This window comes from Pleurodeles waltl, chromosome 2_2, assembly GCF_031143425.1.
Source record: "Pleurodeles waltl isolate 20211129_DDA chromosome 2_2, aPleWal1.hap1.20221129, whole genome shotgun sequence".
NCBI classification, from domain to species: Eukaryota; Metazoa; Chordata; class Amphibia; order Caudata; family Salamandridae; genus Pleurodeles; species Pleurodeles waltl.
In genome coordinates this window covers 636179636-636196955 of record NC_090439.1, presented here as the reverse complement: position 1 = coordinate 636196955, position 17320 = coordinate 636179636, and the positions used below count along the sequence as shown (strand labels likewise).

Below are 17320 nucleotides of genomic sequence, written 5' to 3'. Positions count from 1 at the left end.
CACCGCCAGCTGTGGATGTACAGCCATCAGTGAGTGCAGGGGCTGCCCAGGAGCCCCCTCCAACCACCACCACAATGCAGCCATCACTGAGTGCAGGGGCTGCACAGGAGCCTCCCCCAATCACCACCACCATGCAGCCATCACCACCGGTGGACGCCATGTAGTTCCCCCTCCAGGGGCTACTGTGCGAGATGCCCCCTCCAGAACCAGTGGGCAAGTCACCCACTCCAGAACCTGTGGCCTTGCACTTCCCAGGAAAAAGCAATGGGCATGTTGCCCCCTCCAGAACCAGTGGGAAAGACACCCACTCGAGAGACTGTGGCCTTGCACTCCCCAGGACAAAGCAATAGGCATATTGCCCCCACCGGAACCAGTGGGCTTGTTCCCGCATCCGGCTGAGGTGCCCCCATCCCCCTGAGGGGCCTGCCTATTTGCAAACTGATGCCCCTGCAGTGTTCTATCCGGATGTGCTCAGGATCCGAGTTGGGCCTTAGACTGTGCCCTGTGGCCATGTGGGCCCTTTGAACTTTGGAATGGGCAGTGTCCTTTTTTTGTACATGTGCACATATCTGTTTCATTGCCAAATCAAATCGTTAATTTAGATGTTGATCTGATTACAATCACTTTAGTCAATTCCTGTTGTCCTTGCATTATTCTGCCTATTTTCGGTCACAAATTATTTTTCTTGTGCAGCTGGTTGTGTGTATGGTGTGTGTGTGTGTGTGTTGTGCATGTGTGTCACTGTTGTTTTCCTCCCTCCCTCCCTTGTGTGCTAGGCAGTCGTACTCACCGTCGTCTTCGACGACGTTGGTGTTGCAGGTGGAGCATAACGTAGAAGATCATCAGGAGAACTTGCAGTTCGGGTTCCATAACGGTGTGGTTGTTCCCTGTGTCTCCAATGGTGAGTCCTTTCACTTAAGAGCTCTGTTTCCGCCAGGGTTTTGCTGGCGTTGGTACCGCCCTGGAAAAGGTGGCGGTTTCCTGTGTCTTAATATGGTGGGCGGTACTTTGTCTTCTGCCTGGCTATTGGCAGCTACCGCTGTGGTGGCGGTTGTGTCCACCCTAGCGGATGGTGTAGTACATTAGATGTCTATGGGAGATATCACCGCATGGTCATAATTTGGCGGTAATTAGCACCAGCCTGTTGGCGGTATTAGCACCACTTGATCACCCACCGCCAGGGTCGTAATGAGGGCCTACGTGTAACAGCACCATGTGGCTTTTTTAATTGCCAGTTAAATCTGTGTTTATGCCAGTACAAGCACAAATTAGTTTACTAAAATGTAGTTTGCCTTGAAGTGCTATGCAAAAGAAACACAAGCCTTTGTTTCACTTTGATGTTTACATGGAGTACTCTTGTGTTAGAGAAGGAAACTGAAAAGCATGGGTCCAAATGTACATTAATATGTGCTTGCACAATTATGTATACTGTCACGTGCCTATATCTAGAAACATTTACACATTGAGAAATACACATGCATGTCGGGTGAAATCTAGTTCCCCACTTTTTTGTTTAACATATATAAAAATATACCAAGCCTATCCCTTCCATTGTTTTTCAGTATTTGCTGGTAATCTGTAAATTCAGCAACTACATTGTTAATGAAGAACATAGAAGACTCTTAGAAGACAAGCATTAGCAAAGCCAATAGGTTTCGCCTATGCAAAATCTATTGCCTTTGTCATTGTCCGTGTCATAGAGCTTTTTTTTTTTTTACTTTAAGTTATATTGCACAGCAGCTTAAATGCTCTGCAATATGTAAACAGATTGACAAAGTTAATAGAATTTGCATAGGCGAAATCTGGTGGCTTTGCCAATGCTTGCTTTATTAAAAAAAGACTTTGCAAGCACATAGTGTTTCAAAACACAGCTTTAAATATGTGTATACTGAACTTATATCTTTAAGGCAAAACAATGTGTGATTGTTAAGATTGTACGCAACAAACTGATTACTCTTGAGACCATAGTGAAACTGGGACCATCATACTGTTATGACACATAAGGCAAAAATAATAATGAAGAAAAATGTAACTGCACAAAAATTATTTCAGAAATTATGTCGGAAGGGAGGGTTCTGTGATGTATTTTTGATAACTACAAAGCAGGGAAACAAATTTACCAATGTTTCTGAATAGATATTTGAAGTTCCACAGGGTTTAAATGGTTGACACAGTGTTTACCATTAAGGACGTATTGGGATAGGGCTACTTTGAATTCAAAACCACACATCTGTTCAGCACACTAGACACCTAGGAGGCACTTATTGGCACCATGTTAGCAGAACACAGTGGAGCCTGGAGTCCCAGCTTCTCAAAAAAGATGGTCCTGATTAACAGTGGAAGGGCCAAAGCTGCAATGCGGGCAGACTGTTGAAACACAATGGCATAGTACTGTTCATGGATCATAGTAAAAGTAATGGTGCTTTCAGAAACGGTGAATGCGATATGCTTCCATGTGGCTCACCCTTTGTGCACTTCCTTACCCTGCATTTCTCATAATTTTAGATGGCTGTCTGTGAGCAGTTATAGGTAGGGGCTAAAACAAGCTTCATAAAATGCACATCACACTTCAAAGAGCCAAACCGCACACAGACTAGCAGCTAGAGCTACTCGGAGAAGCACAGGACAAATGTAACTGGTGCTCTTGTAAAGCGAAAGCATTGTAAAGCGTTTCGAAGTAAAAGCACAGCAGAGAGTGGGAGGAGGGCGGGAGTGCAGGTGCCATGCTTGTTCATTAAATTTAAAACAAAAAGTACCTGCTGAGTGAAGTCGCCAGTAAGACACTGGACAGTATCCAGTGGCCACTGACTGGAAAGAGTACTTGGTCCAAGCTCCAGCAAAGGTATGGATGGCAAAAGCAGAGCAGGAAGTGAAAGCAGACGATGTGCAGGCCAATTAAAAGTATGTAAATCAGAGTGATGTTGGACTAAACCAATGGTAAGTTCAGGTATGTAAGGGGCATGTTTAAAGCCCCTCTTAAGATTTTTTTTTTTTTAATTACCAAGAGAATTCGCAAACATATCGTGCAAGCATGCGCCATGCAGGTAAAATCTAAAAGCAAATGGGCCATTCAACTGCTCCATAGTTTCTGTTCTGGCCTAGCTAGAACTCGCTTCCCTTTATAAAACTGTTCTGTGCCTTCTGTCTTTGAACAGAGCAGGAGAATGTTTGTATTCCTTTTCGATAAGAATGGCTCCTGCAAGTCCAATTGATTTATGATGCTATCAAACTCTTTGTGAAGGAGCCTCTTAATGTCTTGTGCAGAAAGAAGGAAATATGGCAGTGCACACCAATGCCAGCCAACATAATAAAGTTACTAGGTTAACAAACGTATTCAACACACATCAAACATTCTTTAACGTTAACTTAAAACATTACACTGACCAAATCAGTTAGCTTTAAAATGCAATTAAACAGTGCTTTACAGAAGCTGCCACTAGGCATCACTGGCCAAATAAACACCAAAATATGTACAACTGCAAATAGGTTATAAAGCCTACCTTCGCTGTGATTATCCTTATTCTGTGGTAAAGCAACTGCCCTGCTGCTTTATCACAGATTTTTTTCTCTGTAAACATTCTACAAAAATATGCATTTGCAAAAGGCAGAAACAGACATTAATTGCTGTTGGAGGGTTGCAGAAAGTATTGTCTAAGCGCAATTAAAAAAATATTTATGGCTAGCTGAAAGTGGCTCGAAATCTCAAGCATGCAAAATCATGATGGTCCCCTCCAGCAACATTATTCCTACTACCTCTGTTAATGTTAGAACAGTTACTGGGGTTTTCTTCCCTCTTTCTCCTTATGCAGCATAGCAGGCACTTCTGAGCTCCATAAAGAAAAATCAATCTGAAGGTGTGGCCACACATAGGGGGCCACGTCTACTCTCAGGGGATCTGGTTTCACCAGGTACACCCATCTCCAGGAAAGAAAAACAAGCATTTGCAAAGCAATGGGTCACGCAGCGTTGTATACTCCTAACCAGACTTTTCCTGCCACATAAATTGAAAATGAAAAGTAATACGGTTTCACATAAGCGAACCGATTAAAAGCGCTACAGCATCATTATGAAGCAGCACACAAAAGGAAAAAGAAGTTCACTTGCAGTCAAACAAATCTGCAAAAGTGCAATTAGCCATGTAACAGGGGTGATGTCCAAGGCGGTAACTAAACCACCCCAAGGAGGGACAAACGTAAAGCATTTACCAATGAAAATAAAGGATTTTTGAAGGGCAAGTTCATAAACGAGTGATAGTGATGGGCATGCGGTGGGCGAGCTTAAAAGCCTAGATACATAACAACACGTCAGAAAAGCAGCGCTTGCGTGCTGGTATGCTCAACCTAAATAAAAATAAAATAAAAAAAAGGAGCCTGTATGGGAGTCCATGACCCCTATACTTAACTGCTTATAAAGCTATGGTGCCCACACAATGTTTACCTGGGGCCGAATTTCTGTGCCTCGTCTCCGATTTAAAATAAGACAAATGTGAAGGTAAATGCTTTGTGTCCGACTAGAAGACTTGAAGGGGATCTTCAGACTTGGAATTTCCTAGCCAGCAAATCTGCTCTGCACTTCTGGGATAAACTTTGGGCTGCGGCAGAACAACAAGTTTCAGTCCTCTGTGCCAGAGAAGTAGTATCTAGCGGGTTAAGATGGCCAGCGAGGGTTAGAAATAGCTGTAAAACTGTAAATTGGGAAATTTAAAGATACGGGCCGCCTCATCTTTCGACAGGGGATCAGACAGAAGCCTGCAAAGGGGGGGTGGGAGGAAATCAAGGTTTACTGATGCTATTTTCTATGAAACCTTCAGCTAGTTGCAGGATGGAGTCTTGGGATAATCACTGGGTGTATTCCTATATATCTACGTTGCCTAATCCCAACTTGCAGCTACTGATATTTTGTTTCACCGCAAACCTTTGGTTTTTAAAGTATGAGAAATTTTGTACCCTTTTAGACGTGGATAATAACTGTACTTGTGGTTTATGCTCCAACAATCTTAATGTTCGTATATTAGAGACTGTGTGCATTTTCGTAGTATTAGATGACAGATTTTTAACCCACTTAAAAAAAAAACAACAACAAAATTTACCATTGTAATGAGGCACTCTCCCTTCTTTTAAGCAGAGTTCTTAGACGTGATGTGTTTAGCGATATTTTTTAAGAACAGTCTTGGTATAGGAAGGTTCATGGTATTGGTGACAATGTTTAGGTCTAGTAACCTCCATGCTGGAAGTGTATCTTCTTTTGTGCAATGTTAGAAGTGGTTTCTGACCTTTTAGCCTAGATTGGAAGATACATGGTAAGAATGGTTCCCACACTTTCTTATTGGTGTTCTTTGAGCTGTGGTATATAAAGGCTGGAGTTTTAAAACAATGATTTGTATAGGTTGGGGTTTTCTGGATTTAAACAGTGTATATGTTGTGTTTATTGTGCTATGGACAAATGTGTGAATAAACATTTTCTGGCTGCCTACGTGGTGCCTTAGAGCACTTGAGTTGATGGAGGGTGTCCTCTGCAGTCAGTAGCATCAGTTACGATCCCAAGCTCATCAGTCGCCAGGTTGACAGCAGGTCTGTGTGCCAGTCAATGGTTTTGTTGCAGATACATGGCCTACATAGGGCATCCACTGGTCAAGGGAGCCTTGTGATCGCCTACTGAACCGGGCACAAACAGGCTGGCACTGAGTGCGGATGGGGAGGTGTAGGCTCTGTTATCTGGTGCGAGAGGTGTTAGAAAACGTGTGACGACGTAACCCCATGAGAAGTGCTGTGCACACAACAATTAAATGTCAGGTTTTTCTGGGGTTCCAAGTGTGGATGCCAATGCATCAAGTGCTTTGACATCAAGTTTACTAACACCAACAAAAACACAAGATATGCTGAGAGGCAAAGAGGGCACCCGCTTTACATAATCATCATGCGTTCAACATCACTTCTACAGTTGTAAATGCAGCATTTTTTTAAGGTCGCAACGTCATGTAATAACCATATTACATTGCTTGGTACAGAGCATTATAAGTGTCATACTGCACAGATTACTACAGTGGATTAAGGGCGTAGTGCTTACGACCACTGACACGTTCGGCTTGAGGTGTATAGAACTTAGGTAGCAATGGTTGAAAATCCGCATGCCACTGATATAAAAACATGCGGTAACACAGGGGACCTGGACTGGGGGTAGAGATTAATGAATGCCCCCTTGGCCTTATTGGGGGTCTGGAATGATTCAGATGCCATTTCATACCCACAGAGGTTGACTCATTTGGCGTCCCTTCTAGCCACACGAGCAATAGCACGCAGATGGGGGGTTATGGGTGGCGTCTTTGGGGCCCCCCCAGACAAAGAGTGGGAGAAGGAAACTGACTCATGTTGTTTACAAGAAAAAGCACTATATGCAGGAAGAGACTGCCCAAAGAAATTCGAAAGAGTTTTGAAAGAATGGATGTACGACAAATGAATATTCCGATGCAGGCGACCAGGAAGGGTGGGTATGGGATGAGGGCAAGGTAAAGGGAAAAGATGGTTTGTTTATTGTACGTTATAAGTTTTGGGTAGGGAAAAAATACTTTACCAAAAGTGAATAAATAAACACCGAGTACCCATCATCACCCATAACTGGAGGCAGGGAAAGCTGCCAGACACCGCCTACAGGATAGGCTCGTCAGCAGCAGCTGAGCGCACAAACCTCTCTCTGCTGACTTCAGCACCGTTCAAAAACCAACGAAAAAGCCAAAGTCTAAAAACCAGGAAAGATACTATTTAAAAAACAAATCACTTATAATCAGTAATTATAATCCCTTGCAATTACAGATCCCGGAAGAACAGCTTCCTCTGAAAGCGACACTGCAAATGTGAACAAGCGAGATCACGCTGCGAAATAAAAAGTAGTCCACAAACCGGACGGAAAACAGCGAACCTCGCATGTTTTTAGTACTTGGTTGCTGCACTTGAGGAGGGCTAACCACCGTAAATGACGTATGCATGCCTTCCACTAATGAAAGCAAGCATATTTTAACAGGCAAGCCCACGAACCAATAAAAGACACTGACGTGACATGGACGGGGATCCAAGCCCTTTTCTAACTACTAAAGCGTCTCGCAAGCACATGCAACGCAGGCTCGATCCTAAAAACTCACTCTACGGTATTCTGAAAACATGCCTTGTAATGGTTTTTGAAAGTCAGTCTTTCGCTTGCCACAACCAAGGAAGAGGCCACCGTCCAAATGAGCAAGTGACTCATCATAATAGTATTAACTAGAATCAGAAAAGCGCCTGCTGCAGACTCTAGAAATGTAATCAAACTGCTAGTCATCGGCTAGGTCCTCAAAAGGTAGCTCGGTAGTGTTTTATTATGCATGCCAACGTCTAGGAACACCCAGTAGGTAATCTATTGGTATTTACTTTCTAGCACTTTGCCCTTGAAAATGTAAACAAGCGAGATTGCACTGCGAAATAAAAAGTAGACCACAAAACGGATGGAAAACAGCGAGCCTCGCATGTTTTCAGTACTTGGTCACTGCACTCGAGGAGGGCTAACCACCGGAAAAGGCGTGACTTATGCATGCCATCCACTAATGAAAGCAAGCATATTTTAACAGGCAAGACCACGAACCAATGAAAGACACTGACGTGACATGGACGAGGCCCGAGCCCTTTTCTAACCACTAAAGCGTCTCTCAAGCGAAACGCATGCACAATCGCATGCGACGCATGCAGGGCCCTAAAAAGGTTAAAACATGTAGGACCTTCCAGCGCCAACCACTAGATTGCGACATATGCATCGCATGTGAATCTAATCAAGATTTCATTCTGCAAAACATATTTTAGACTAAATGGGTAGCAACATTGCAAATCTTGAGAAAACACATATAGAGATGCACAGGGACTGGAAACTGGCACTTCACACGGTCTCGTTTTCATGCAATAAACACAATTATATCAAAGGAATTATGAAGGCCATGCAGGAATAGAGGAAGGATAATGAGCCCTTATCTAGAATAACATGGTGGGCAAAAAACTATGGGGTGGAATGCAGCCCCAAGGCATGACCAGGAGTTAGTATTAATTCAAGTTCATCCTATTGTTTGCTGAGCTTCATGTGTGCCTAGGTCTTGGCAACTTCCTTTCTATGAGATTGTTGAGAAAGTAGAGGTTAACAATAGGCCAAAAGCGCACCCGTACCTTCGTGCAAATATTTTTTATTTTTTTAAACGAAGAGGCCTAAAAGTGTTTTAGTAGGCATGAAAGCAGAAGGAGTTCTTCGTCACATTTGTTGTGTCTGAAAAGAAAAAGAAAAAGGAAGACTGCTTATGCTGGAACCAGACAGGGCCGTCAGTGTTTTAGACACTTATATGATTACTTAGTTTCAGATGTATCCAGCAGTCAGAAAGAAGGAAAAAAGTAGACAGTAGCAGAGGTGGCAAAATAGGTTAGTAGGGAGGTGTGATCTTGTCACTTCTGGATGGCACTGTAAATTGTGGCGTGGAGAGCTTCATAATGAGGAGCTGTTTTTTTCAAAACACATGGATCAAACAGTATACATTGAATATTTCCTTGATTGGGTGCTCAGAGAATGAGTTTGCAATAGTTTGCCCTTTTCGCGCTTTCAAAAGCATTGATGTATCTTCACTGATGTAGCTTGAAAACAGTTTTTGTACTGTAACACTGCTGTTACAGGCTGCGGATGATGTTTCAGCTCTGCTGATTTCCCCCATAACCACTAGCTGGTTGAGCTTGATGCCAGGCTCAGGTTTTCTAAATATGTTTGTTGCTTGGAAAGGAAACATATATGATCTATTATAATTGAAGTAGATGAGCAAGTTTTCAACGTATGCCTAGAGGGTAGATTAGTTTTGTCAGCGCTGTACAATGACTTAAATACCTCTGAGTTTAACCTACTGACTTCTATATAAGGGATGGGCCAGCGTTGTTGTTGTTTCAGATAGTGGGTTTGTGTATTAGGCTACCACAAGATTGGCAGTTTCAACATTGTGGGTGAATGAAATTCATGGTATGGCAGTATGGGAGGAGCCACACCCCACATGTTGGAAGCACAGGGTCTTCAGGTTCTAGTAGGTCAGCTGTGTGATTTGAATCTGGCCATCAGCCCCCAAATTGGTTTCACTATCAGATTTGGTTGGTTTTGTAACTATATATGAAGTACCAGTCAGTCATACAATGCCTCTAAAAAGGTTGTGCTATTAATAGAGATGGTGATAAATCACTGCTGCAGTGAAGGGGCTAATTGATTTATGCAGCAGAGAGGAGCTATGCACTTGAAAGAGGAATACATTAGGTTGGGGTTGTTTGTATAGGGTAGATCTGTGACCTATACTGTAGCGATCCCACATCTTGTGTAAGGGATTCTATTCTTCAAGTTTATAGTCCATGGGCACGGGGTTATCAATAAAAGTGAAAGATGTTTCCAAACTATGCTTCAATTAGGACACCTATTTGGCATCTGGAACTGGAGATAATGCAGAGGACTTCCAGAGTGATTGTCAAGGGGAAAAAAAAGAGTCTTAAGGCAGAGGTTTCTGTATGTACTTAACTGCTGTGGGTGAGTGAAGTGTAGCAGTAGTGTTGTGGCTTAGTAATGGTGAGCGGTGAGATGTATTGCAATTAACAATAAGTAAATTACCTTTTGTAACGTTCTTTCTGAAGGATACTGTACCCACAGATTACTCATATTGTGAATCTCTCAAAGCACCAGATTGGAAAGCCTGCAAAAGCCTAAACTACATTATTGAATGTCTTCTTATATACATTTTACCTATGATGCCATAGGTTGCCACCATATTCATTTTAATAATCATGTCTACCGATTATCTTCCCTCAATTCTTTCATGCCTCCTTTTGAGCAAATTGAAGAAATATAAATTATGATGATGCACCACAATAAACTGTATTAGAAAGTCCACTTCTTTAGTTTGAATCCATTAAAATCTTCTCTTTATTCTCTTTTTTAAATTCTTAAGAGCAGCACATATTTATAGCATAGCAAACAGCCAACAGGTTTCGTCCTTTAGAAGAGGACTTCTTCAGGGCTATTCAGTCTATTCTATTTCAGTTCGCCATATTCAGACAATATAATCCATCTTGCAATAATGTCAAAATCCTCCACTGTCAGCACCTTCATTAGCACCCAACAAGGTAAAAGCGAACCTTGCTCCAGCTATTGCCAGGACATGAGAAAAAAAAGTAAAAAAAAGTAAAGTGTACTCATAATAATGCAATCCTTCATAGTTTATTGTCCTTTCTAAATTTAGTCCCTAGACTTTACTTCTTTATATATAAACTCTAATACCTGTTGCTGAAGCCTGCCAATTGATTCATCCAGGTTCTGTGTGTATGGTGTTCTATTACTTTCTCATAACAGATATTTATTATTTGCGGGCCAGTCCCATGAAGAGCTTGGGTTTGTGCTCCTAAATGGCCTTCAGAGTCACATGAATGGGAATTACGATCAGAGCTCAGATACCATAGACAGATGTTAAATGGGCTAGTGATGGACAGTCCCTACAGGGCTTAAAGGCAGACCTCTTACTGCACTTTGTGGGTTTATAGGAAAAACTCTTGAATCTCAGAAGAAAGCGATCTCTGGATCCGTGTCAAAAGGCATGGAAAAATTTGACTTGACATCACTGCTCTGGGATGGATCCTATATGGGTTCAGCAACGCCATATGATGCCACTTTCAGCATCTAGATGAAGCCAGCACTTCATATTGGTGATGTGAGAGCTTTGGAGTTTCTGGATCCAGTCTGACACCTAAGATAATTCTACAGGTAAATAATCAGCAGGTATAAGTATCCAGCAGAAATCAAGGTACGGGAACATATGTATCCCTGACTTGCAAAATACAGGCTGCCAATACTGACATGTCCTTCGTAAACACCACAGCGCCAATGTCAGCCCAACAGGCAAGTCATGAATTGGAAGTGGTCCGGCTCCACTACAAAACACACATATATTCTGTAGGCCTCCACAATAGGCACATGAAAGTACGCACCCTGTAGGTCTAATTCCATTATTCAGTTCTCCAGATCAAAGTTCTACAGCACCTTAGCCAATGTCATCATTTTGAACTCCTCCTTTGTGAAACACAAGATCAAGTCACTGAGCTCCAGAATCCAACTCGAAACGATAAGGTAGTAGGTAGGAAATGCCAGAAAGCAGAAACTATGCAGAAAGACTATAACATCAGAAAAGGTTGGTCTGGCTTCAAGATATCTAGTAAGTAAGAATTGTAACAGGTTTGGTAAACAGACACGGATTGGTTCAATTGCTACGAAGTTGGTTTTCTTTGAGGTCCTTTTGCAAATGTGAAATGATGAAGCACATTTAATTAGTCTAGAACGGTCACTCAAGACATTAGGAGAGTCTGAGGATTGTTTCAGGGTAGTTTTATTATTAAATTTGCATACTTTATGACGCAGAGACATACTGCTTTTAAGAGCTCTATTTCCACCCAGGAGTTAGTTTTCTTGCAAAATAAATGCGAGGGGACAGGTGAAGAATTGTTTATGTAATGTAAGCTGTCATCTATATACACTGCATGTTTCTAATGGGACCCACTTCCAGGAAAGCAAGAATTGGGGTGATATGACAGAATTTCTTTCCACCTGAAACGAGGAGGGCTGCAAAGTGGAAGGCTTCAGACGTGACTTTGGAAGATGTGTTATTAGAGATTTTCAGTAATCAGTGTTCGAGAAGATCATATGATTGTACTCAAGTGAGAGGTCAAACATAGATATACAGATGATGCTAGTGAGCAGGCTTAACGGGAATCTGGAGTTTCAGGCTTTAATTTAACTGCTTGTTTAGGTGGAACCTGGAATCGAGGATACTGGAAAGATGATGCCTTCATGATTCTGGGAAGCCATACCTGTTGGTAAATATCAATTTGCTAATGGAAATATTTTTGGTCCAACTCTCTGTAAAACAGCATGTTTTTCCATTGAAGGAAATGTTTTTCACTTTCACCACGGCCGACAACTTACATTAGCCAAATAGCTGAGGCCCTGTAAGGTTGTGCAATTGTTTTCCTAGTTTTTGTTACAATGTGAAAAACAACATTTAACTGAGCATATATCAAAGATGCCGCTTTCTAAAACTTGCCGTTTGCTGCTGCTTGTTTGATTCCGTTGCTATCTTCTTGTGCATCTGGTGACAGTCCGTAAATATCAAACCTTGAAGTAAAAAAACAGGAGACCGACATAAGTGGCGCACTTCAGTGAATTTATCAGAAAGTAATGTCAACATGGGGGACCGAAAGTCACAAGGCATAGTTCACTAATACATTTAAATTAAAATTCACAAGGGTTAAACATTTCAGTTTCCAAGATACAGTCGTTCCTTCAGAGCCCTGCGCTAGGAAATAGAGGATTTCGCTGATACAAAGTTATGTCATGGGAGACACAGGCCAGCAAAACATCTCTACTGGCCCTCTTGGGCATTGTAATTGTTCTTTTGCAGCTCAACAACAGACTCGGCACGTTTTTTTACCAAGTACAAAGCTAGATGTATTTACATGCATATGCGCAACGGCTGACTGAATACAGGGATAAACAAAAAGCACAACACTCGAGTGAAACAAGGGATATGTTTTAGAAAAAAATGACGATCTGCTATTACACAGAAAACAATAATTTTTTATTTTTGCCAACCAATAAAACGTAGAAAAGTGGTTTTCCTAGGAAATTATTTATGTAGGGTCGGACTGGACTATAGAGCAAACAGACAAGCCCCGATGGGCGGGCCTGACATATCAGAGTGTGGGACATTTTCTTTTTTTTTTAAAGTGTATTCTTTTTTAAAGCAGTTTCTAGGCCTGTTTTATGGCCAGGTGGGCCAGTTTTTACTGTTGATTTCTGTAGGAAATCGGATATAAACTGAGAAGGGTGACAAATCCTTGTCAGTGTGAACCACAAAAGTCACTAAATAAATCTGTGCTTAACCCTCTGGTAGCCTGGCACAAACACAGTCAGGCATAACTTAAAGGCAATGTGTAAATTATTTATGTATTACTCGTGAATAAAGTGAGTAAATAAAAAAATAAAAAGTGAAAACACAAGAAAACCTCCAAAACAATTTAGAAAAACAGAGAATATTCTAATAAATAAAACACCACAACAACACAAATCCAGTCAGTAGAACTTGAGCTATTGGTTTTTGAAAGTTTAAGGTAACAAAATAGCACTGAAAGGCATAAAGCACCAACTGCATATATCTGGTGCTCCGGACCGGGCAAAGTTAAAAGTTCAAGCTGACCTGCTCTGCGAAGACAACACTTGCAGTGATTGGGGGGAGAGGTGGGGCAGTGAGTGTGTCAGGGGTGGGGGTCTGGGCTCATTCCAACAGAGGCCAGCAGAGGGGACCAGGTAACACCGAGTTGGGTCTGGTCAGCTGGAAAGCAGGAGAGGAGAAGCCTCGGGAACCTTGCTGTGCCCCTGTAGCTCAAACAAAACTGACCCTGTGAGTCATTATTGGGGTCCTGGGTTTAAGGCATGCAGGTCCAGTAGTCCTTCAGACAGCAAGACAGTTTTTCTGAATCTTCTCAGGTCCAGGAGAGTTCTGCTATGAGGTTCTGGGGTCACCACTTTTGTGCCCTGTGCCAGACTGTGTGGGGGGGCTCTTCTTTATCTAACCCTAAAACTGGTTCTGGTCAGTTCTTTCCTTTTTCCTGGGTCTGGCTCTAGTCTGTCTAGAAAATCAAAGGGCAGGCAGATCCAAGTATGAGCTCAATTTTCCAGTGACAGGGCAGACGTCTTCTGAAGTCAGGAAGGTACTAAGTACAGCCCTCAAGATACCATTTGAAGGTCAGGGAGGGGTAGGTACAACCCGCTCTTCCAAGGCCATTCTGTTCCGGCGAGGGACACCATACTCACAACTCAGGGTCCTTGTGTCCCCTGTCTGGAAAATACACATTCCACCACAGGGCAGCTATAACCAATCATATGACCCTTGACACTGGAAGAAAGGCACATTTGGTTTAGGCAGAAAAATGGCAACTTTCTAAAAGTGGCATTTAAGAAATAGTAATTGAAAATCTAATTTTAACATTAAAGATGATTTTATTACAATTCGAATGAGTGGAAGAAGCATTTGTCTAGCTGCTCTCAAACTGAACGTATCACTTATTAAATGTAATAAGGGAACCCAGTGCTAGTTAATTGAAGGCTAGCCTTGCCACAGTGAAAAACGACTTTGGGGATTTTTCACTGCCAGGACATGTAAACCTTAAGTATGCATATCATACTTTTTAAATACCATGCACCCTGCCCTATGAGTTGTTACGGCCTACCAAGGGGGTGGGGGGGACTTAAAAGTATCAAGAAGGTTTAGGCTTGTTAAAATGTTTATCTTGCCGAACGAAATGGTACTTTTAAAACTGCACAGGCAGGCTGCATTGGAAGGCCTGAGACATATTTTACAGTCCTACTATAGTGGGTAGCACAATGAGTGCAGCAGCCCACTAGCAGCGTTTAAATGTACAGGCCCTGGGTACCTGCAGAACAGTTTGATCAGGATTTATATGTAAACTGATTGTACCAATCAGGTGAATATCAATTTTACCATGTCTGAGTGGGAGAGCGCAAATATTTACCACTGGTTAGCAGGGGTAAAGTTTGCAGAGTTCCAAGGACAATAAAAAAAAAACACAGGTTCAGCTAAGGAAGGCAACAATCTTGGTTGACCTTGCAGAAAACACCAGGACAAGCATTTTCTCTGATATTAACAAAAGAACTGCCTGTAGCAAACACAAATCTCTGTAGTGTCCCATACCTTGCAAAACACCCATACAGTGTGTCCTTACAAGTTCCAAACTGCCCATATTTTCAAATGTGGGCCACTTTTTAATTTTTTTTTTTAGCTATAGTGGTAGTTAATGGGAACCACTTTAATTTTGGTGACAAATCCACAGCTCACATTTTTGTACCCACAAAGTTACATTTCGAATTTTCCTGTTGATGCTCAATTACATTTTTGTAAAACTTTCAAGAAAATTACTTCCTCTTACAACCTCCTGTGCCACCCTAAAGAAGACGCAATCAAAATATAGTTGAGGCACAAAACGTGCCACAGAGGGATTTTCAAAACCTAATGGCATTAAACTAAACATTACCTATGATGGGAATGCGCCAACAAGATTTGAAAAGTAAATACATGGGGGAAACCATCAACATTATTGAGACATTTGCAAATACAATACTACACTTTAAATTAAATAATATTTCGGTACGGCAAAATGCAAGTGTTTTACTAAAATTGTTGAGCATGGTACAAATGTGAGGGCATTAGAGAATGAGCAGACAAAGCTTGTGCCTCGATAAAGATGTGGCTGTGGCTCTAAAGAGATGGGGCAGCATTTAACAATACTTCGATTTAAATTCTGTGGTGTAGATATGTATATTTCTTCCTTCTGTTCTCATCTCTGCCTTGTCAGCCTTGTGACTTCAGAGTTCAAAAGATGGACAACAGGATGGCTCTTCTGAGACACATATGAGGGTGTCATTGTTAATGCACTCTAGTTCATATTTTTATTTTCATGGGCTTTCCTCTGGGTAGTTCCCCGTATTTTGAAAGTTGTGGCAATACAATATTTTCAAAAATAACTTAACGAATATCAGATATTGGATACGTTGGAAGATCTAAATAAAGGTCCTATCAAGTAAAACTGCATCTAAATAATCATAGATTTCTGAAGTGATTTGAATGTTTCCGTGGAACGTCTGCAAATATTCTGCTAAATGCTTATTTTCACTCTGTGCTCTCAGTAATAGTGTTCCATGCTGATGTTACACTGGAGGCTTCTGACTAACTTCAGTATGGAAAAGTACAAAGACACGGTTGAACTACCCGTTGGTGCTTCTTTCTCATTATCCCAACATTCTAACATCTGGTTATCAACAGTAGACAGCCTTGAACATAGATGGCCTTCAGGTAAGCTACTCTATCCCCACAAACCCCTGGATCGAAATTGGCTTTGGCATGCCTATTTTCTAAGGTGTAAATGCAATAGGTGAAGGTCTTATTTTCAGAGATGTGTATTTTGAAGGAGTTTATTTTGGTGCATTACTTCAGGGGAAATAATTTCGGATTTATACCTTTATATAGTCGTATTACTTTAGATACTTTTAACTGGCTGACCCCTTGCCACCGTAAACTCAATCCATCGCTGATTCCCTCGTAGCCCATGAACACCATCCATTTATGCCCCCCAATACTCCCTCACCACACCCAAACTCCACCTATCGTTGACCTCTAAGAACTACTCACCACATCCAAATGTCACTCACCCTGTCACCAAACTCAACCCATTCCTGAACAATAAAACCCTTTTCTAAACCACTGAACTCCACCCATCGATGAATCTTTAAACCCCTTCACTACCCCTAAAACGCACCCATCCCTTATCACCCCTACACACCACCAATCCCTGACCTCTTAAAACTCCTAACCACCCCTAAACTACACCCATCCATGAATCCTAAAAAACCTTTCTACATCTAAACTCAACCCATCCCTTAACCCTAAAACTTTTCCTGTCCGTAACCTCTACCTAACCTGGACTCCTAAAACTCTTTGCTTCCCCCAAACTCCACCCATTCCTAAGCCCTTCACCACCCCAAATATTATACATCACTGAACCTTAAAAACCCTCACCAGCCCTACGCTCACCCATCTGTGAAACCTAAAAACCTCCCAGCATCCCTGCACTCTAAAAATCCTTCACCACCCCTACACTCCACTCATCCATGAATTCTAAAAGCCCTCACCACCCCTACATTACACCTCTTTCTGATCACTAGAAACCCTTTCCACCCCAAAGCTCCACCCATCCCTTATTCCTAAAAACAACTTTCTACAGCTGACCTCCACAAATCCTGGACCCCTAAACCCTCATCACAACACCCATTCATGAACCTACCCACTACCGCTAAAATCCACCTATGTTTAATGTAATTTTTGATTGTTCCTTAAAATCGTCTTTCCTTTTAAATGTTTTCTTTCATTTTCGATTTGTGTTTCCCTAAAATTGTTATTCTTTAACATTGGATTTCCATGCTTTGGTTTCTTCCAATGTGATTTCTCAGTTTTCATTTTTCTATTAATTCCCAAATATCACAGAAAGACGTTATCATGGAATGGGAGGAGGGAGGAAAGTGAGAAATGTATGAAAAACTATTGTATCCACCAGCAATATTTTTATCTAAGTTATCTAATCTTCTTCTGATGGATACTTCATGCCGATGCCTAACCTTATCAAAGAGGCCCAAAGCAGTCAGGAGGACTGAGTAGAAACGATTAACCTCGGAA

General features: G+C 41.7%; 1 protein-coding gene across 2 annotated transcripts in view; it reads right to left on the bottom strand.

Moving 5' to 3' along the window:
- Positions 1–17320, bottom strand: part of LOC138282505 (acyl-protein thioesterase 1) — a 558768-nt gene that overhangs the window by 339778 nt on the left and 201670 nt on the right. For both annotated transcript variants that reach the window (XM_069220172.1, XM_069220173.1), the window contains exon 5: positions 12119–12189. In XM_069220172.1, coding sequence (XP_069076273.1) covers positions 12119–12189 — 71 coding nt within the window. The remainder of the gene's footprint in view (positions 1–12118; positions 12190–17320) is intronic.